At 41.1% G+C, this 22,995-nt stretch overlaps 1 protein-coding gene across 5 annotated transcripts in view; it reads right to left on the reverse strand.

The window, feature by feature from the left end:
* The window catches only part of raraa (retinoic acid receptor, alpha a), a 170,557-nt gene that overhangs the window by 72,973 nt on the left and 74,589 nt on the right, over positions 1-22,995 (reverse strand). For all 5 annotated transcript variants that reach the window (XM_053854141.1, XM_053854140.1, XM_053854139.1 and 2 more), the window contains one exon: positions 9,066-9,649. In XM_053854141.1, the coding sequence (XP_053710116.1) occupies positions 9,066-9,219 (154 nt within the window). In that variant the 5' untranslated portion in view covers positions 9,220-9,649. The remainder of the gene's footprint in view (positions 1-9,065; positions 9,650-22,995) is intronic.

Below are 22,995 nucleotides of genomic sequence, written 5' to 3' on the forward strand. Positions count from 1 at the left end.
TGAGAGAGAGCCATTGACATTTGAATGTATGCGGCAAGATGAGTTATGACTGCATGCAATGGCTTCTGCTAAAAGGGCATAAGATGACGTTAATATCTATAGAGATGTGTGTGTGAGGATAAAAGATAAAAGAAGGAGACGGGTGTCAGTGTGAGAGTTGAAGTAAAGGATAGCGATGCTGAATTAAGGCAGAGAGAGGAGAAAAAAAAAACAGGGAGTTCTTATCGCATTACCCTTGTCTTGACTCCCTTGCGAGTCCTTTGAAGAGAAGAGAAAAAGAGATACTGGCGCATCAGGAAGACATTAAGATTATGCCAGTGTTTACCCAACTGAGCGTTGCATGGCTGCTGGCAACAGCCTGCTCTGGTTTGAAGTTGTTACGGCCCAACTACGGCTTAAAGGCTCGCAGCTCAAATATAACACCCAGGCTGCCGATGCGGGCTCTCCCTGTGTTTGTGTCCACACATGAGCATGCATGTGCCAGCTCCTGTGAGGACAAGATAGTATATGTCCTTGTACTCCTAATAGAGTGTGCCTTTTCAGCGTGTGTGTGTGTGTGTACTATGTTGAAAATGGAGCCATCCATCGGATTTTGGGAGACAGCTTTTTGAAAAGAAGAGCTTGCATTTGCATAAGAAGCCATGGAACGGGACAAAAATGATAGAAAGAAGGACTGAATGAGAGGCGATAGACAGAAAACTGAGAGTGACCCCAAATTGCAAAACCACTCAGGGATAAATCCGGTGGATTCATGAGGTTAGGTTCAAGTATTCTGGGCAGAGATTGGCGGTGGGTTCCAGCAAAGCAGAGGGAAAATAACAGGCCAGGAGTAAATAGGTGGCTGTCTAATGATAGCCTTGTCAAGTGCTTAGAGGAGAAAGGTAGAAAGGAACAGAAAGGAAAAGAGACAAGTGTGTCTAATAACATGGAGAGGGAAGATGGGGTATGAACACAGAGACAGAGGTGAAAGACGGGACCTGCTGAATGAAGTAAACATGGTGCTGCGAAGCACATTACTGGCAAAGCACTCGGTTTTCCTGTCAACTTCCATTCCTACACAAACTGTAGGTTACCACTTGAAGAACCGAGGAATCAGCAAATCATTGCCATTCACAGTCATACCTCACAGTCATGCCCTGAGACAGTGCATACCTTCTTTCATGCAAAAACGGCATGGAAGAATTGTGTTTGCACATCCAAAAAAAGGAGTGTCAGGGAATCAAATCTGGGTTGTCGGAGGGAAAATGCAGCCTCTTAGGCACAGGCCACAAGCGACTTTAGCTGGGAAGCACTGTCAAAACTAAAGCAACATCAGATGGCGACCCCAAAACGATGTTGAACAATAAACGGCACACTTTGTCACCACAGTTTTCCTTTTCTGCTAGTTCAGGATGGAACAGGGCACATGAGCAGCGACGCCCAGACCCATAGTAGTGAATGGCAATTCCTTGAAAACCTTTCTAAAACCATAAGGTATTCCTCAACCCATCATCACCTCAACATTTTCTGAGACTGACAACCTGGTTTCCTTATTTTCCAATCAGAGGATGGTGGAACAAATAGGATGAACCTGGAGTTGGGAGTTTGATTCAACTTTTGTAGTGAGTGAGAACAGTCAATCATCTATATTTCCTGTCTCTTCTGTGACATTCTCAGTCCCCAGGCATTATACAGCGATGATTTGCAAGTAGGATTGTCACAAGATCCAATAGCCCAACGACCAATGTTCTTTGACACAGAGTGCTTTCACTATATGCCATGGAAGGTCGAACGTGGGCTTCAACTGAAAGGCAGCGTCAACACGCAACGCAGAAGGCTGACTTCAGCATCATTCTGTGACGCAAAAGTCCACTCCAAATGGTTGCTATTTGACACCATGAGAGTCAGAATGTATTGACTCAACCGGTGACGTCAAAAGGAATTGATTGCGCACAACCATAATTTCCTGTGTCTATTGTTTAGTTGCGAAACATTTATCGCTGCTTTCACGAAGCGGGCAAACTGTCCTTTTTCAGTCAACAGCAACTCTTTGGCTACACTGTGATAGAGGTCATGATTTTACAACAAAAGGTCAGATCGTTTTCACAACATATTTGCATGATCTGCGTGATAGGACATGTTCATAATAAACAAGTATTTAAATGTGTAACTGCAAAAAGAACAAGGACAGAAAGCTTGATTGGCTGAATGCTACATTACTACAGTTTTACACAGAAGTTTTACATCATACATGCATCCCTAGTGTCGGGTGTAGCCACCTCAAATGACTTTCCAATAATGATAAGCGCCTCCCCCGAGGGGCAGAAGTCGAACTGTGTCCTTCTGAAATGGTTTAGTGAATAGCTCCTGGATAACACTGCTTCAGACAGATGTGTGTGTTTGTACACACACATCCTTAAGATTCCAGCCAGGGGGAAGCCTCGCAAGTGATTTTCAATACCATTATCCTTATCAGAGCGCTGTGTGTGTTGGTACAAGTGTGAGTGTGTGTGCTTGCCACCCATGAAGTGTGCTGACTTGCCCTTACGATTCCTACAGACCACCGGCGCTGTGAAGGACCAGCTGTCTGTGTGGAAACCAGCACACACCAGCATAAGCCATGCGTGTTTGCCCATGGCTTTTCTACTGTGGAATGGGATAGGTGACAACACACACACACACACTCTTTCCTCGGGTCTCAAAAACATGGTCTCATAATTTTTCAAGTCAACCTAAAAGTATATTCACAGGAGCCACATTTCCCACAAACAAACCCAAAGAGGACCACGCTCGTCCAGGGGAAGTCATTCATTAGAGCCAGGGTGAAAACAAGAGTGTACAGAAAGGGAAACCAATTCGTTCTCAGTGGCAGCAGGTAGCACGCCGCCAACTTTCATTACAAGCCAAGATAACATGGTGCTAATGGAATTGCATGGTGCAAGAGCTTCTGTTGAGGGAGGCATGAGGCTTTAATCATAACAAGGCGATCAATAGCTTAGGTGATATGACCAACAAGCTCCAGTGGCCGTGGCAGTGGCCTCCACTTTAATTACAAATGAAAGAGAGTATTGATGCCACAGGCTGGGCAGCAGTTGGCCATGTGCATGTGTGATTTGGATGAATCCATGCTGATAATATTCTGCTAACCAATAAAGCTCCCAGCGCTTAATGCAATATCAATACATGGTAAAGATCCGCTCCAGAGTGTAACCCAGACTGATGATGTCAGGATAATGTGATGTGAAGACTTGGCCCAGGAGGCTCCAGCTGGAGAGATACAGATAGAAGCCGTGTTGTAAGCCTAGATTAACCCTTCTGCCCTGCTTGGTCCAAATAACTGGTCTATTGTGGACTTCCGAAAGGAGATTGAGGCAGGCGCGTGCACAACTCCGGGAGGGGAGGAGAGCGATGGAGGGATACGGACTTGAAGGTTCAGACCGATGGTGCACAAGTGCGGCCAGGAAAGTCTGGACTTCAAATAACCTCTTTTATTGACGGCAGTTAAATGTTTAGAGGGGGATCAAATAGGACTTGACTGCAGTGCAATATTGCGGTTGGGGGTGGGAGCCGCACAATCTCCTTGAATCTTCATATTTGTACACAAAGATTTGTGGACAAGGGTAAACTTTGTGGAAGCTGGTGACCACAAGGAAAGCTCCTTTACATATCCCTCTCGCAGAACCCCTGTGATGAAACCGCAACACCCGCCAGTCAAAACAGAGAAACCATGAAAATGCAAAGGCCGACAATGCAAATCCAGAAACAACCGGATTTCAGGATGCTATTCCTACCATCACAGGTCTGCAGAAATTGTCTTATGAAAGTAATATAGCACGGCAGTAAGAGACAATATGAATCGTTGATACTGTAACAAACCTCATAACCATGAAGATCATTGGGATGTATAAATCACAATGGTTGAGTGTGTGTCACCCGAGTGTGACAGCCTGCTGAAACACTGCAGCTCGTGGGCTTCTTCAACATAATGATGATCATAGAGGCCATGATGCTGGATGAACTTGTCACTTCATTATAACAACAACAGCACGATTACATAACCAGACCGCACACACACACCCGACTCCGATGTGCGCAGACCAACACAGTCAAATCCTATGCACAAGACACACACACTGAACTAGTTAGCCAAACACGCATGAAGATGGTCAGAACAACTAAAAACACAATGTGTGTGTGTGTGTGCACGTGAATTCAAAGCCTCTCTCACATCAGTGGCAGATGACAACCTTGCAACCAGCTGGCTTGATTCAGCAACTTGACAAATATTGTTTTCATTCATGTTATGAATAAAGTCCATGCAATGTGAGTGAAGATTTTTCTACAAATTTTTCCTGGGTTTCTGTCAGGATTTTTGGAAATTGTAGAAGAGCACCACCCACCATCTGTCTGTTCTGGCATCAAATATTAAAAATGTGATTAATCACGACATGTGAAATATCAAACCTTGAATTCAGTAGGTTGAATTTTGTTTGACAGTTTTGTTTCACAACCTTTTCACCACTTAGGTGTCTTAACACTGGAATCAGATAAATTCCAATTTGTTGTGGCTTGTTTCAGCTGACACCTCATTGGTTAAACTTTCAAGAAAAAAAAACCTGCACCGCCCCGGCCCTCTGAGGACCGGTTTGCCCACCCCTGAACTAGACCATATCGATTGCTATAGAGATTGCTATAGAACACAGACCACAGTGTTCAAGCTTCTGAGCAGGCTGCATTACAATCTGCAGAGATGAGAAATAGGTCTGAAAATTTGCAATCTGTATCCACATTTATTTCCATTTAACAATAGATTTTTTTTTAGTTTGGGACTGTTAATGTGTGACTGAATGTGACGGACCTAGCTTTAATCACCTTATGTTGTGATGTGTTCTTGTCACAGGGTTTCAGTCAAGTAAAAGCCAAGTGATGATGCAGAGACATGCATTCCCACAGTACAAAGAGATTTTAAAAATGATGTAAACACATTTCAGGAATGCCCAATGCACCTCAAGATCAAGGACGCAAGACTAGTGACCTGGATGACCAGCCTGTTTACTTTGCATCCAAACTATTCTGAAACAGAAAGATGATGACAGGTGAAATACAACGGTTTAAAGCCAACATTAAAGCCATAAACATCCAAATCTGTGAACTCATTTCATCAATCATCAATCACCGGCTACATGCTCTCATTTATGACGCTCATTTATTTGGCTGTTAAAAAATGCAGGAAACCTCAAAGTAATAATCACACATCAACTGCTGCAAAACCACAAAAACAAAGTTTCCAAATCCATCAAGCGTGTGCTCAACCTCCCTGCCACAAGTTTGACAGTGCGTAAATCCTTCGGGCTCCGACTCTAAACAAACTGACTCACTCTCCCACATTTCCCCGGTATCACTGCTCAGCGTTAAATAGTGGAGGTTTAGTCAGAGTGAGTGGATAAGTGGGAGAAAAGAAATGAAGGTGGCAGTGTGGGGGAAGAGGGGAAGGGGAAGGTAGATAGGAGAAGCATGACTGAAATGAACCTGTGTGTTCATCAGAATTGAAACATGGAAAAAGAGAGGGAAGAAGGTAAGAATTAAGACATAACGGTATATTTCATTGTAATTACAAAGTGTAATGTGTGTGTGTGTGTGTGTCAGAGCATCAAGACTTAAGTTACGTAGCAGTGGCAATATGGAAATAACTAGGAAAAGGGGAAAGCATACTTTGAGTTATTTGAATCAAGAAAAAACTATAAAAACTAACAATAACCCAAAAATTGTGTTCAGAATTTCATACTTTAAAAGTTACCATTTGATAGCCAATGCAATGCAAATCCAATTAATCCAATGCAATTTAATTTCACAACAAATAAAATAGATATTCCTAAATTCCCATTGTTCTTACAATGATTCACTTTGTTATTGTTAAATTGATTTAATAGTAAACACAATAGACAGTAGTCTCTACTTGTCCATTTGACTTAATTGTTTTAGGTGTTTCGGTGTTTTAGTTCATATTTTCTTTATTTTATTTTTTGTGTTTAGATTTGCACTTCACATTCATTAATTAATATTATACAAAAGGAATACATTTTTTCACTTAGGTTTATTTTTACAATTCATTCTTTAATTTAATGACACAGATTTTTTTCATTTTATTATTATACAGAAGAAATAAAACATATTTTTAATTTTTTTCTGGGTTCATATAACCCCTATTTCTTGAGGATTTTTTTGAAACTTTCCTGTGAGAGTTGGCAGATGATAAAGTTGATTATATATATATATATATATATATATATATATATATATATATATATATATATATATATCCAGCTCTACACCATGTATACAGTATCTGTTTCAACAGTATAATATTATACATCAGATACATATCTGAGAACATGCATCAGGTGTGTATGACAGGAGGATAGATGTTTTGTATTCCAGAGTCAAATACCCCAAAACAATTTGCGGATGCACAAAAGAGAAAGTCAATTGGAGCTAAAGAGAAACTGTTTACTCTTTGGATGCGTGCTGTGGATGTTGGGAAGTTGTGGGTCTCCAGTGTTTACAGGCCGGAAATGTTTGTCCAGGCGAAAGGGAAGGAACTTTGCCGCCTCACGCTTGCAAACACTGGAAGAGTGTCCCTAACACAGACACACACACACACACACACACACACACACACACACACACACGCCTGAGTAACGCAGGCAGGAATCCTAGGTGGGCCGTCTGATATTTGGGAAGTAGGAGGGGTGACGCAGGCCACAAACTGATCGTCACTTTCCTCCACTTTGACGGCCAAAACAAACTCTGTCAGATACAAAGTCAATACGCTGACCCCTCTGAACCAGCAGCGCCGTGGCTGATGGGTCAGTCCAGCCTATACCCACAATCTGGGCCTGAACTTGAGCTTCTCAAGCTGACTAACTTGAGACGCCTCGGCTGACTTCATTATTATTATTATTATTATCAAAGATGAGTGTGTTTCTACGCTGAAAACTTGACTACACTCATTTAGCAGTTTAGTTTAAACGCAAGATTTGAAATAAACCAATTTTCATACATACATACATACGCTACACAGACCCTGTTACAAACTGTTGACAGACTTTGTGATTTTAATAATTTTCAGTTTAATCCATCACCAAATCAACTAAAGGCATCAAAATTGGTTATTTAAGCGTTACTAAATATGAACATGGGAAAAGTGGCACAATTAGGAATTAAATCAGGGAATAAGGACTTAAACATAAATTCAAGAGGGAAAAATAAACGAGTATTTTTCATTTCATTTTTTCCCCCCACTCATTTAATCCCATTTTTTCATATTTAAAAAATGATGTTGGAAAGTTTTCTATCTCTCATTGCACTGCCATTCCATATATATGTATATATATATTTTTAAAGATTTGTTGTAGTTATTCTACAAATACAGATGACAGATTACATAAAATGCATAAATTATTCTGTGCAAATATGATCCATTGATTACCGTCAAATGTCATTGCACAAATATTTTTTTTGATTTCATACACAAGAAACTAGGTACAAGATATTATCAATACCTTGTATTTAAACAAAAGCTATTTTTCAAATTATTCACCATGGTACAAACATGATATGGTTTATGAAACAGCATTACACATGATCATTACAGTATGAATAGGATGGTTAGAATGACAATGTGAAAATGGAAGAAAAATACAATGTGGTAGCACAGTAAAAGCTAAAAACGCAACCCTCGCAACGCAAACGCAAAAAAAAATCCTGGATCTTGACGGTGATCCGCATCACACAAAAAAATAATCCTTTGTGCACAAGTTTCACCCAAATCTGCTATTTTTGAACATGCACTGACAAACGGATGAACCAGCAGCGTTGAAAACATAACCATGGTAATTATATCACAAGTCAGTATATCCTATAGTTTTCATTTTTAATAGAATATTGGTGGTATACATTCAAGTCATGTATATTTTGGAAAACAGATGAAGACATGTTATCACATCTAAAGTGTATTAACCTGATGTGCAGTCTTCACCTGCAGAGTCACATGCAAAAGTTTATTTCAGCTACTTAAAACTTTGCACGTCTCTGCCAAACATTTGGATTGATTCTGAAAAAAAGAGCTGTCATAAGAATGTTCCATTTCTGACATTTATTTTGGGAAACAGCAGCCAATTTTGTGGCTTCCAAATAAGCATCGCCCCGCTCTGACTGTCCTTCCTCGTTCCTCCATGATCCGTGCTGACGTCTCCATTTGTGTGTTTTGTGTTGTGTGGGCTCGTAAATTAAGGACAGCGCTGCAGGCGCTGCGCAAGTGTGGGCATATGCACGCGGCTGTTTACCAACACACACACAGATGCGCACCGAAAAACCATTCAAAATATGACAGGAAGATGAGGAGCCAAAAAAAAATGTCAAAAAGATACTCGGTCGTGCAGGTAACTTACGACACCCACCAGAGGAAGTCAATCTTTGATCTGATTATTTTAACAGTCATCTGTGTGATTTCACAACAATAGCGAGGAGGCAGATCAAACTACTCCACCAAGCTTTTATCCACCAAACAAACATATTCTACTGCTCAATTCTTGTTTGCCTGGTTAAAAAGACAAACACATGGAGGATGACTGAGGACAGCCATTTAATTTCCTGCCAACTACACTTTACCTGAGGACTGTGATAAATGATTCAGTCTTCACTAATATTCACATTCTGCGAAATTTCAAAAGGGGTCACTTTCACCAAGAGGCCACATGTGGCGACCCTTTATGGGTGCAACACAGCATACTGAAAATAGCTAGCCTCTGTAGCTCCTGTAAACAGCCGACAAACTTTCCACAGTTTGGAACAAAAAAAAGTGGCGTACCACTGATACCAGCAGAAATGGAGAGCAAAACAAGATGACTGTCTTTAAAATCGTGTTAGCTCAGCTCCACAGCCGGTGGAAGACATGCCAATGCAGACTGCCAGCAAAGAAATTGGTTGTCACAACATGAGACCGTTGTTTGGTGGTTGCACTATGCTGAAGTTGGAGCAGGACACAAACTAACATGTGGAAGAGCAAGGAGGAAAATAAGACTTACTGGCTGGCGAGGGGGTGCTGTACCCACTGAGGGGCAGTCCTGGCAGAGCTGGTGGCGACAGGCTTCCCAGCATGTGAGGAAAGAAGTAGGAATAGGTGGGCATTGGGAAGCCGTTTAGATGGGGGCCTGGCATTGGGTTGCCCTTCCCCGCCATGATGGATGAGCCCACCTTCAGTCACGAAAAAATTGCTCAGCAGACAAGAGGCGCAACTGTCTTCTTGTTTAATCCCCCATACGCAGCACAGCAAAGTAGACTCCACAAAAAAAACAAAAAAAAAACTGCTGGTGTCCGCTGAGTGACTGACCAAGATGTTGGAGATAAACCACCCAGGTGGGTGAACTCTCTGCTATTGTGAAAGAGGCCTTATTTGCTGGGGATGTTGTGGAAGTTAAAAAGGAGTGCGGTCATTCCTTATCTTCCAGATGAAGGGGAGAAAAAACAACAGGAGGCAAGTCCAGTCAAGACTTTGATAGCTGCCGCACTGATCGGCTGTGTAAGTAGTTGTCGCGCTACTTCCACAAAAGTGCAGATCACATGATGCCATCAGGCTCTTCTCCTCTCATCATCCTCGCACCGGCAGAGCCTGGAGAGACACAGGGAGAGGATGAGAGAGATCATTTAGTGCTTCACTGACAAGGTAAAGAGATTGTTTTCCTTTGTACTCGCGGGCCACGGCAAAATACTTCTTTTCTTTTGACGCTAATTAATGCTAATGTCTCGTCTGAAACCCTACAAAAACACCCCATCCGCCTTAATTATCTAATGGAGTGTTAAAAGTATGAAGAGAGCGGTGGGTGTGTGATGTCTCCTCGCAGCTGTGTGTGTGCGTCCACACACTCATTAACTGTGACAGACTACAAATAGTGCAGGAGACAAGCCAATCGCACCAGGAAAAACTTGGCTAATTACAAGAGTTGGGGAAGCCAGAGGTGAGACTTGCGGTGCCGTGGGATAGTTCCCTCGCAGCGTACATCCAAATTAAATCAACGTAACAACACACACCAGGGAGTGCACTGCGGGACCGACTCGGAACGGCCTGTCAAACATAAGAACAACGCATTAGTTGCTCTTATGACCCTCATGAGTTGCTGAAAGAGTTCACAAAAACTCTTTTCACGAACGACGTTGCCCAAGAATGTGGAGCACTCACATGAATCACAGCAACACTTCATGGATGAACTCTGGTAAAATGAGAGGGGTCAACTCAGACATGTTTGCGTGCCTGTTCCCTCATGTTGCGTGTACATAATGCACGAGGGTATGACAGGTGAGACCGGCAGTGGAAAGACAGTCAAAGAAAAAGGCAGTCCAACTTAAAGCCAGCTACCATGTTGCAACATGGGTCATACCACGAGAGAAAGATTTACTGAATGAGGGACAGGAATGTTGCCACTGGAGGCGCCCGTGCAAATAGGACAGATAAACATCCATCAATCTATCTATCTATCTATGCATCTATCCACACATCTATCTACCTATAGCTATAGCTACACTGTATATATGGATATTTTTAAAACATTCCTTCAACACTAATTCAACGATAGAAGGGAATTCACTGAGAGCTGGGATCATGGATGAACTGTATATTAGTGCCCCGGTGAGAAAACCAGAATTAAACAGGAGAAATACTCATCTTGTTTGACCCACTACTGTGGAAGTGTTCCACATTTTAGCTCCTGCACGATTGAGTTTGACACCTCTGATGTAACAGACATAAAAATAATTGACAGATTTTAGGCCAATTTCCTGGCCTAGATCTGAAAGTCAGACTCTTGAATGATGAATGACCGCATTTGTTAGTGATGCTTTTTTTCTGCTTCTGAGTTTAATTTGTGAAGACAAACATTGAACATGCAGAGTGTTGTTCTTGTTCATTTATGCCACCCAGAATCCCGTTGCCTTCGAAGGGCGACATACAGCATCCCTCGTGTCTCCGTCAATTCTTTATGCCTCAGCGTCTCACGAGGACCGTGGACTGTGTGTGGCGTATAGATTAAACACGTCAGATGCAGGGCTTCACAGGATCATTGGACTAATTACCGCAGCGGCCCGGCTAATTTTCTGACACATGAACGGGAGAATCAAGGAGATGCAGTGACCCAGTTGGAATCATCATATAGAGGCTGATGTATACATGATGACATGTCACTTCCTGTTATATGAAATCACTGGATAGACTTCATGTTGCCATTACTTTGAAAATTATTAACTCTGTCTGTGCCGTCCTCACTAACTCTCTGTGGAGAAATGTGACCATCTCATGTCAGATACGGAGACGCAGGAAGAGCAAAGAGGATGACAGTTGCTGTCAGGATACCTGTCCCAAATGTTCATCATATCCCTTCTTGGTGTTACAGTTGTCAGACCAGCCACTTCATTTACTTTTCCTCCAACACGTAAATGGTGAAATCACAAAATGAATAAATGTGGAAATGTAAAAATACATAGATGAATCGAGAAAATCGTAAATATTATTTAATTTCATTCATTATTATAGAATTTCCTATATATATATATAATTCTAATAATTCTACAAATTATTATAGAATAAAGGACACCTAATATAATATAATCAATAGGCAGATATATTAATTTAAAAATTCATGCATAAATGATGACATATGTTAAAATAAATTTAAAAAATGTAATATAAGAGAATGCTATGTGCAATCATTGATTTTATTGGTTTTATGTCCATATTTATTTATTTTATTAACTAATTTAGTTATTCATTGTCATTTAGTCATTTTATGTCTTAAAATGATAACAATTATTATATTCATGACATAATAATTATGAATACAATAACAATAATAGTTAGTAGTATATTGACCACCTAGTTGAACAGAAAAGCTTCCCTTAATGTCTGAGGCCTTCCAGCAGCCATTTTATTTTTATTGATCGTAAGAGCACTCTTGTCACTCCTTCAGCGTGTGTGTGGTCACAGGTGACGGCTTAAATAGCCCAGCGGCTCTAACAGACTGTAAAGTACCAGTGGGACTTTGATATATATTTATTTGCCTCCTCTCACCTCTGTAAATCGCCTCCTGATGAAAGGGAATTCAGATTCAAAGTAACATATAAACAATTGGCTCATGGATATTGCCTGTTGTGGATCAGTAAGTGCTGCTCATATGATATAGTGTCTCGACACTCACTACAGCACACACTGATGTGATCATGTAAAATGCATCAGCATTGCTGGAAACACATGCCGCTGTGATATAAAGCTTCATACTTTTATGTTGCTGCCAGAGGCCACAGACACGAAACTGGCTCTTATACTGTAATAACCACAACTCACAGGGACAAAGTGAAAAAGGAAATTAGGTTTTTAAAATGATGAAGTGAATGTAACTAAATAAACAAAATAATCAACAGTTGGAAAATAAATGACACACCAATGAAAAAAGTTCACAGTGGAAAACAAAGTGCTTGAAATACATATAGAGGCAAAGCTCAAAGAAAATCCCACTGACAGTTTAGTTCACGTGCCAAACTCAAGTCATGAGATCCAAGTCATTTTAAGTGGTCAGCATGAGCGTCAAATTCAGGTAGTAGGCTCCAAAGTACATTAAATATTGATAAAGGTCAACAGCAACATTCGCATTGTTTCTAATTTTTATTTAAGTTCTATTCTTGGTGCAAACAAGATAAAGTCAAGAATCAAGATAACTGATTGTGACTTGGACTTTGTTTGAAAATTTGCGCCATTGTTTGACTGAGTTCGACTCGCCCTGGCTTGGATTATGATGCGGGAAGATGCGGGAAATGGTGAGCAGTCTGAAAAGGAGAGAGTAGTGAATAGTCGCCTCAGCATCAACTCTATTCCATATATATATATATATTACATATTACATTTTTTTTTATTATTATTTCTTCATTCTCAAATAATTTCATGAAATCGTTTTTTAATCTTCACAGTATTGAAAATGGAATTGACTATGGATTTCTTTCCCGGGTATCTACATTGAGTTGGGAATTGTTATTATTTTATTTGAAAAGTGGTGTCAATGACTTGATGAAGACAAATTAGTTCTTGTGTGGTTTGTGGTTTTCTATTCAGACACAGTTCACACTGCATTTAATTCAGAGCGAAAACTGTACTTTAAATAACGTGATTATGAAGACTATTTTTTTTATGAATGGAAACGATCCAGAGCTGATAATAATTTATACTGATGCAGAAGAGCATGGAAACTACACGGGAAGTCGTTGACAGAGATGCAGTCAAACTTGTCGTACTCTCAATGTCACACCTGCGCAGGGAATACATTCTTGTCAGAGTATTCCCTGAATGTCGCTTGTTTCTCTTCAGACATTGCAGCAGTTTGACCTTCCGCATGCCGTGCTTCATTTTCCTTTTTGAAAACTCTTTTTTTTTTTTGGTTCCTCACCATTTACAATCAAAAGCTTATTCTGCCAACATTCCTATACATTTTCAGAGAATCTAAAATTGATTTTGTTTAATATAACGCAGTAAATATTGTATCAATATTTAATTCTGGGCTACATAAAGACATCCTGAACTTATAGAATGTGGGTGTGAGTGTGTGGGACATTAAATAGTTGGCACTTCAATATAGACTCACAAAACAAAAATATGAGCCAAACTGTGATATATTCAATGCGGAACTGGTTTTGAGAGTGAGCTGTGAAGCTTTCGACAATGGAAACAAAACAGGCATAAACACACATTCATACAAAAGTATTATCGGGTTGCAGAGCCTGAGACCCATTTGTGAAAAAAATGTTATTCATTTACCCACAAATGTACTTCCAAGAGCAGAAAAGCATTCTGGAAATGTGGTTTTGGTGCATAAACCTTGTCTGAGTGTTACAGCCGAAGCGTTGCAGAAACATAGTGCAATCACAAGCCCTTTTCTGCAGCCAGCCATCCATTTCATCTGGAAGCAGATCAAGCGACTATATAATCCAAGTAAACATCGTTCAAGCACACAACGGGCTGTGAGATATAATCTGCCGTGAAATTGTCCCACGCTACAACAACAAGGCTTAAATGTACTGTAGTTATACAGTTCTTTATTTACTGAAATGACTGCGCTGATCTGATGGTGATCGTAAAGTAAATTCACTGCTTTACTCCCCTGCTATAATTTTCCATTCTCAAAGCTTTACTGCTACACAATGTTGAAAGAGGTGTTGAGAAAAACACACACAAAATGGTGAAATAACTCTCATAAATTCTTTTCAAAGTACCCATAAAATGGTAGTTGACGATAGATAAACCCCAAAAATTCTGGACTGTTTGACGCCACAAAAATAAACGTACATTCACAAATTAATTTACATAATTACAATATCAAAACAGTTGAATCCCGGTTTAGTCTCCTGTTTGAAGATGGAGGTGTTGGTACACTTCTTTTTAAGGGCCCATGTATGCTCAAGGTTAGGTATGGATCCAGATCTGTACGGAGCTTTCTGTCAGTGCTCTGCCTTCATTTCACCCGTATTTTTGCACGTCCCTACAAAGCTTACAGATACGGACCAAACGGAGCCGCTAAAATGTCACGCCATTCAAAAATCATTTACACAAAAGGCATTTGTATCACATTCAAATTCAAAATTAAGTCAAAAACAAAAGGTGAAATGGAGTGTGGGTCTTAAATATCCTGGACCAGCACATCACTTACGCGTATCTAGAGTAAAGAAAAAAAAATCTTCAACATCTTATGAAGCCCCGATGTGGAGCACCCTTCTCTAATAACACCATCTCTCTTCATCCAATTCAAGGGGGACCCACTTTTCCTGTGATGTATGTGTTCTATATGCTCGCAGGGAAACACAAGGACAGTGAAATGGAGAAGAACAAAAGAGAGCGTGCATAATGGCAGTTGCTCTTCATCGCTGTCTAGATGAGCCCCAGGGATGTCAAGGCTAACAATGCCGCCAGAGTCAAGGTGTGCCTCACATAAAACACCAGACGCTGATACACACAAAATTAAAACAAGCCTGACACGGAGGGTGACCGTTCTGCATGCTGGTGTAAAATATCCACATTAAATATTTAGTCACACACTAAAACATGGACACTAAGGGTAGGATCTCGTCTAGATGGCGAGAAGTATTGAGAGTGTATCAGATGAAAGTGAACAGGGACCCTCAGGGTTGGAATCAAGCCATTACTGCTGCTCTTTTTAAAGACTTTGGAACAAGTTTCTATTTCTATAGCTTCTTCTGTTGCTTTTAAAGTTCTATAGTGGGCCTATATCAGCCGAGCACATGTAAACATGCACAATATAAAGTGCACAGAAGAGATGGTGAATAAAGAGGAGCTCCTGAGGGGAGTGATGTGATCCATTACAGAGGGGGGAAAAATAAGACCAAGTGACCCAGATTGTTTGTTTAACTCTGGGTTTGCCATCTAACAGGCACAAAGAATGAAGAGTCAGAGGTCATGGGGACATGAGAGAGCGTAATGGGTTGTGACAGCGAATGTTGAATTAATAATTGGAAAAATCAGAAAATGCCAGCACGGGGTCGAGGTGGATGGCAAGGCAACGGCAAACAGAGCCACAGGGGACGGCAAGTGCAACGCATGACAAACCTCAGGCGTGTGCGTGTTCGAGGAACGTGCAGCGCAACAGGGTTCACTGCCACACAAGTGCACCGGTGACTACGCGCAGATGTATTTTCAAAGGTCGCCAAACAAAATAAAAGCAGACAACATCTGCTAATTACTGAAGAGGCAGCGATAATGATGATACGCTCGCAATCGCAACAATCCTGACAGTCATTCATGCAGGAATTATGCACTACAGCTACACACAACTGCACACGACCGATCTCAACATACCCCCCACGTTATCAAACGCCAACCCCCCCCAGAGGAGACACCAGCCTAAGATGAAGAAAGAATCCTGGGGAGAACCCTGATGCAAAAACTGGCGTTCTAAAGTAGCAGACGTTCACACATCTGCACCACACAGTCATCCCTTCACACAACCACACAGTCATCCCTTCACACAAGTAAGGACATTACAAACAGCAAATGGAAGAGATGTTTAGGCCACGCCAAGGCACCCGGCAAAGAAAAAAAAAACAAAACAAAACAATGTGACACGTTCCAAGCGTCTTGTTTTGGCTTCACTACAGGTCCAAAGACTGTTTCAACTTTCTCAGCCTTCAAGCCACTTCACACCTCTGCACTCGCCAAAAACCACACTGTGTGTCTAATGAAGTGGTTTTTGTATTACAAATACCAAATGGACAATGAATGTCTTCGCCACTCTAGAAATGTCCTTTGGTCACAGATTGTTTTGCAATCTCATTGGATATGTCACGGGTCACGTTTCCTGCATCTAGAGCAGAGTTGCTTCGGACAAAATATCCCACGCACCTGCTGCACATCTGACATCTGTTGCTACACTCGGCGACCAAATCCAGAGGTTCAGAACTGAAGTCAGTTGGTTCACACTGTGGACTTTTTGAGCCGTTTGCTTACATTAGAAATGTATGAACAGAAGTCAAACGAGGGGTAAACAAGGACAAGTTAGGTCTCACTGGGGACATCTTGAAAGTATTATTGTAAGGTGCTGTAGAACATTTATAAACATTGCCTACTGAAGTGTCACCGCAATAGAAATGGAGAGAAAACATTATAAATGATACAATTGGCAAGAAGATTCATTAAATTTGTATTTCCTAATTTTTAACTAACTACAGAGACTAGATGAATTAGAACAGGAGCGTCTCCCTGGGCCGCCTGTTCTCTTTCAGTACAGAGTGTTCTGTGGAGCCAGCCAACATTTCATTGCAGTGCTGCCCATAATGGAAGCCGCCAGAGCATGATGCCTTGAAAATTTCATGAGGACAGCGGCGTGGGTGGATACATATATATGTGTGTCAGAAGTGAAACGTGACAATGCAGCAAGGAATGCACACACTCAAGTGTCCACATGTAGCTGGATGCACCGTGATGACAATGGATCTGATAAGCACATCAACAAGTGTCTGCAATGGAGTGCAGTCATGTGTGTCGATGCGGGTTTTGGAGATGAGCACACCTCAAATCATAAAATTCCATTTGCATGTCAAGTCAGTGCCTCCAGGGGGATTTACACTGCACTAGATTACTGAATTAACTGTGAATTTCAACCCTGATTTTCATAGAAACTAGACCATGTTGGTGTCTATGAGCTTGCGACTGTGGGGGGAGGAAGAGTCCCTCTGCAGCTCAGTAACACAGTGAATATGTGAGAATTATTTTGGGGATTGAGAAACGCAAGGAGAATGTTTATGAAAAATGGCTTCCAAGGAAAAAACGAAAAGGGTGGACATGAGCAGTAATTTATAAATGTCAGAATAATCACATAAAAACAGAGCTCATGTCCATCACTTTTAATAATTAGTAAACTTGAAAATCGTCGCATTAAAATTAGATCGCGTCTTCCGAGAACTCCTCCTGACACACCAACACACAGCAAATATTTTGGTGGCAAGAGAGGAAGTGGGGTCAATGATATAACTAGGGGTGCAACGAATAATCGACATCGTCGAATATAATCCATTATTAAATTTGTCAACTAGTCATCACGTCATAAGAGGAGAAATGTCTGAGGCTCAGCGACCACGCGACCCAAATGTTGGAGGTATGGGAATATTCTACAAAGGACACGTCTCTCACTCCACATTTTGAGCTACCGAAATTGAAATGTGAAGTTTCAAAACAGCATTTAAGACACTTTACATACTTTTAAAAATCTATATTTATTAAAATTCTACCCTATTTACAACACCACAAGCAGCCATGTTGGTGTGTTCCTCTACCCTACGTATCATATAATGATTAGTCGACTAACCATTATGGTAGTCGGTGACAGTGTTAGGAAAATGGTTTGAAGTTGTGTATTAAAGGTGTCAGTCTTTCTGTGATTACACATTTCAATGATTGATGACAAATACGCCACTATTTCCAACGCTCATTTCATTTATTAGGAGGGGCTACACTACACTGTGTTGTTGAACCAAACAAAAAAAAACATGTAGTATAGTGAGATTACTCATACATGAGGTGTCGCTATCTGCACAGTTGTGGAGATTTCTAACTTGTGTTCTTGGATTACACACAGGCTGTCACTGGGTCACACGTGGCACTCAGTATAACTACAAAACTCACCCAACATTTCTCCAGTAAACACTGGCATACATTTGGTTATGATGTCGTAAGTCACTGACATGCCTGGAATGGACATAGTACACAGTAGCGACATTTTAAACGCATTATCTATTAAAGCTGAACCAGCAACCTCTGTTCTGCTAAGACAAATGGAAGGACATCCATTAATGTATCATGAAAACAAAGTTACATATTGTTGCAGTCACCTCCGCCTCTTACATAAAACAGTAGATAATGAGTTAATATCCTGTTCGGTAATATAGAGTAATGCCTATAACTTCTTGTAGAAGGCAATCATTGCTGACCAGGCCATTCCGGGTGAGAGAGCAGCAACTGTCTTGAAGGCTAAAGGGTGCTAAGTGCACATCAACGGCGGTGAGAATCCTCAGCCGTTTTGCCAAGCCCCCCTGTGGGGTGAATCCACTTGTCAGTGGAACAGTCTGGTTGACATTTCAGCCTCACCTTTGAAAGGTCAGACTCTAATTATCTCAAATGCCAGCAAGCACTGCAAAGCAAAAAATAAACTCTGGGATGATCTGTGCACGTCACCACTGCAAGGTGCTAACTCACTTCTCACACGTGAATTTGTAGCTTCTTGGACTTCTCCAAACAGACAAGCAGTCAGTAAACACCCAGCAGCACCAAAACTAGAGTAAAAAAAATGAAAGACACATTCAATGAACTTCACCCCTGGAGGTCTCAGTTTCTTTGATTATATTTTTGTCCTTCAGAGGACTGTAAATGATTGATGAGAAGACACTGGATTAGAGATGTGGTCATCCGTCCTTTCTTTTTCCTCCTGTAACAGGGAATTCCAAACTCCCTTTCACTATCGCTGAATGAGATTACAAGATTTTGCAAGACAGAGGGAAGATTACTTTTATCAAAAAGGTCCATCATAACTGTATCATAGGCACTTGCAACAATAACAACCACAAATTCCCCTTTCCAAGCCAAGAACCCTCTCTGGTAATGATGGCAACAATTATATTTCCACACTAAAAAAAGGAGTTTTATTTTGCTATGACAACTATGAGAACACATTGATATATTTACCATACTTTACGGACTACAGAGTGCCCTACAATATTAGCCACACCCACTAATTTTAAAAGGGAAAATAGATCTTGTTCAGCCACACCAGTCTATAACCGCGGGTGCAGTGGTGCTGTCAGCGCCGTAGAAAGGTGAATGCTGCTCTGTAGTGAGTGCAATGTTCCTCACATCTTTTGTTCACATTGAAGTGCTCAAAATGCGCTGTCCGACACCACAGCCGGTCTCAGCTGCAGCTCCTCATCTCCGGTCCTCCAGGAGATCGGCTCTGGCGAAAACATAGAAGAATAAATAACAAGAAAATAATTTCTTCAAATCTTCGTCTGTTATGAGGACATTACTTTTGATTTCGTAACATTCACAGCGCAAAACTACTTGAAATATCTAATGTCTACTTATAATATTACTATGGTCATCTTTTGAGTCACTTTATACGGGTCACCTCCAGTCAGTACCTCTCTATGATGCCTTTTCTCTATCGGGTTTAGCCTCTCCTCATGCACACCATTCTTGGTCAATTTAACTTACGGTTTGGTTTTGTTAATCACACCCACAATTCAGTCTCCACCTGCAGCTCTCTTACACTTGGTATATTTTGGTCATCACTCCAATCTGGTCAGACCTTTCAATGCTACAGTTTGTCTTCACTTAGTTCTCAAAAGTGACACGATGTAGTCGAATGTGATCTCAAACCAGACGTTGTCGCACACATGGTGGAACCAAAATATCTTTCAACAGTGACAGAGTTTTGAGATAAAAATTCACACTTTATGAATGAACTTTGTCGCCAAAGAGCCTTGGGCATGGTTTACAATTGATGTAACCGGGGAAACAAATGAAAAGAATATTGTCTGGACCAGTTCAGGAATAAATTTCAAAAGTTGATACAATCTCAGTGCTCCATCAATACGTGTCAAGAAACAAATCTTGTCCAAGATATGAGAAAGGAGTGTGATTTGATTGTATCTAAAGATAACAAACAAGAATAAGGAAAACTCACGGTTGGTATTTAGCACAGTCAATATTTGCAGTGGTCTATGGTAACAGAAATCTCCCAGATCCAAATAAACATCTCAACACCGTCTTCACACAAACACAAAAAGCAACTCTGTGCCCAGAGAGTCACGCTTGCGCTCCAAGGAGGCTGCAGAGACAAAGGGCCATAGATCACTGACGTGGACGTTGTTCGGGGAGCTCCTTGTGTCTCGCTTTTTCCTGCATTTTTCTCTACTTCTGTGAAAACATAGAGGGCCGGTCCCTATTGTTTACACAGCTGGCTTCATGGAAAGGGTTGCTTAATATGAAATATGAAGAGAGCGGGGAGGTGAGAGGGGAAGAGCTTGGAGGAAAACAGGGATTGGAGCCAAGTTGGAGGGGTGTGCAAGATCTAGGAGTCAGCGAGAAAATGTGCTCCAAATTTAAGCTCAAGGAGAAAAGACGACTGAGGGAAGGATGCGATAAATGCCCCAAGGAAATGAGACAGTGAAGAATAGGAAAGTAATATGGAGGAGCACGGGGTAATTGAGGAGAAGAATCAGAGAAAAGAGCCTTGAGGTTTGAGCTTGGTGAGTCATGCCTCCTGCGGTCCGGGTCTGCAGTGCATGTTGTTCTTTTCCAGCAAAAGCACACTTCTTTCACTCGATGGTTTCTGCCTCACCAGACCCGTGGCACTGTTTGACATGCCCTCGTTTCAGCACCATTACAACGTGTCCTCAAAAATATCACCTGAAAACATTCAGTCAAGAGTCTGTTTGTTTGTGCTGGAAGGCAACACAGCAGTGCACTAAAAGTTTGTCCTGAATCAAGGCTCAAGGTATTTGTGTTTTCCTTTATGACTGCTGTGTGATGACATTCACAGCGGTCCATCAGCTGAGAGCAGTATTTTAGTACAAAGTTTAAGGAACCAACAAACATGATTAAGAAAACAGGACAAACGATCCAAGTTCCAAAAGGCACTACCACAGAAACAGCAATATTTGGGAAGACAAGACCTCTAAATGGTCAGATTTTCATCTCAGGTTTTCTGATTTCAAAATAACTTATGCATTCCAACAACAGTTCATCACAAACATCTGTCAGCGAGGATTTGTTGCCATGTCGTTATGGTGTAATGCCATCATTGAGAAATGGCTGAATTCAGTTTTTCCTACTTGTTCGTTTTCTGGGAGGGAGGTTCATTTGCCACCTCTACTTGCTCTTTAGTCGACTATAGCTTTTGCGTCAAGCAAAGAAGCTAAGAAAGCAGTACACCAAAGGCCTCTCAGGAAAGCAATGTCATGGCCACTGGTGTTGGGAGCGATGCGAAAAGATATGACCATATGACAAAGTGACCCTCTGACTGACATGATCAGCAGCATCAGTTTCTGGTTTGTCGGCCAATTCACACTTCAAAAGACCTATTCAGCTCATCCTTCACATATTCTGTACACCTTTAACGGATCAGATCATCCGTCCACATTAGTCATGGGAAAATATGATTCCTTTAATAGTGTATCCAAATGTGAATTGGACAACATCAGTTCACAGCCAAACATCCAGGGGTGTGTGAGTGTGCGTTGGTTTATTTGTGGGCTCCCTTGTGCTAAATGCATCAAAACCTGTTCTAGTTTATCGTGAGGGGCCCAAGGCAAATCAATTCCATATTTCAGAGCAGGACTCCGGCAGGCCCAACACCCGACACACATAATGTCTGTAGCCAAAACACTTGAGCTGTCATATTTCATATCTATAAATGTTATAAATGTGCACGTGCATAGACTGCACCTCCACCAAATGCTAGATCCTGCTGCATTAGCGTGTATTTTTGGGTTTCCTTATGATATAACGTGTGTGCCTGTCCAAAGGCTTGTGTCACCCTCATGTACTGATGCAGGATGTTGAGTTAACAATGTTATGTGAAACACTTCAGCACATTTCAACACAGAAGATCCAATGACATGAGAGTGAATGACGCACTAAAAGGCCGGGCCTCTTCCTGTTTATGCCACCACTCGCCCGTTTAAGGATCAAACAAGACGTGCGGGGGCGCCCCCTTGAAAAAGGGAAAGTCCGTTGTTTCTTACAACAATACCAGCATGTTTTCAGCAAACACCAAAACGGCCGCTTTTTTAAAAGGCCTTGTTGAATATGTCACGTCACAATGCCACTTTAAATACGGCTGTTGACAACTGCCAGGAGCATCTAATGACAGACTATGAGTGATGACTTGTACGACATTTATTTTCAACTATTAATCTACAGAACCTTATAATTATCACTCTGAATCTCAAAAGAAATCCACACATCCATATTCAACCTTTTCAAACAATTACACCACGACGTTGACCAACATGTATACACCAAATCCAAAAATAATGTCCTTCTAATTATTGATGGTCAATTTTAATGTGAGACGTCTTTATTGTTATTGATCATATACAGTTTCTTCTAGTAATTAAATTGAATTAGTTAAAATGAATTCATTGTGCATCGAGTAAACTAAATATTGTGTTATATGGAGCCTCTATCAAGATAACACATGCGCTACATACTCAAACGGTGAATCATTTCATTTGCATGCCAAAATCAGCTAACAAGTCTTCCAATATTTTGCAAGCCAAAACTTTGAGATGGGAGAGAAATCTTACCTTGATTTTGGACATTCAGCAACTTACCCCGTCTGTCCTGTTTGACAGCAACACTGTCCCACAAAGACAATACAAGTACGAACCCCGTGGCTTTTTCCACAGTTGACACAA

The sequence above is a fragment of the Synchiropus splendidus genome, chromosome 1 (genome assembly GCF_027744825.2).
Source record: "Synchiropus splendidus isolate RoL2022-P1 chromosome 1, RoL_Sspl_1.0, whole genome shotgun sequence".
In the NCBI taxonomy this organism is placed as follows: domain Eukaryota; kingdom Metazoa; phylum Chordata; class Actinopteri; order Syngnathiformes; family Callionymidae; genus Synchiropus; species Synchiropus splendidus.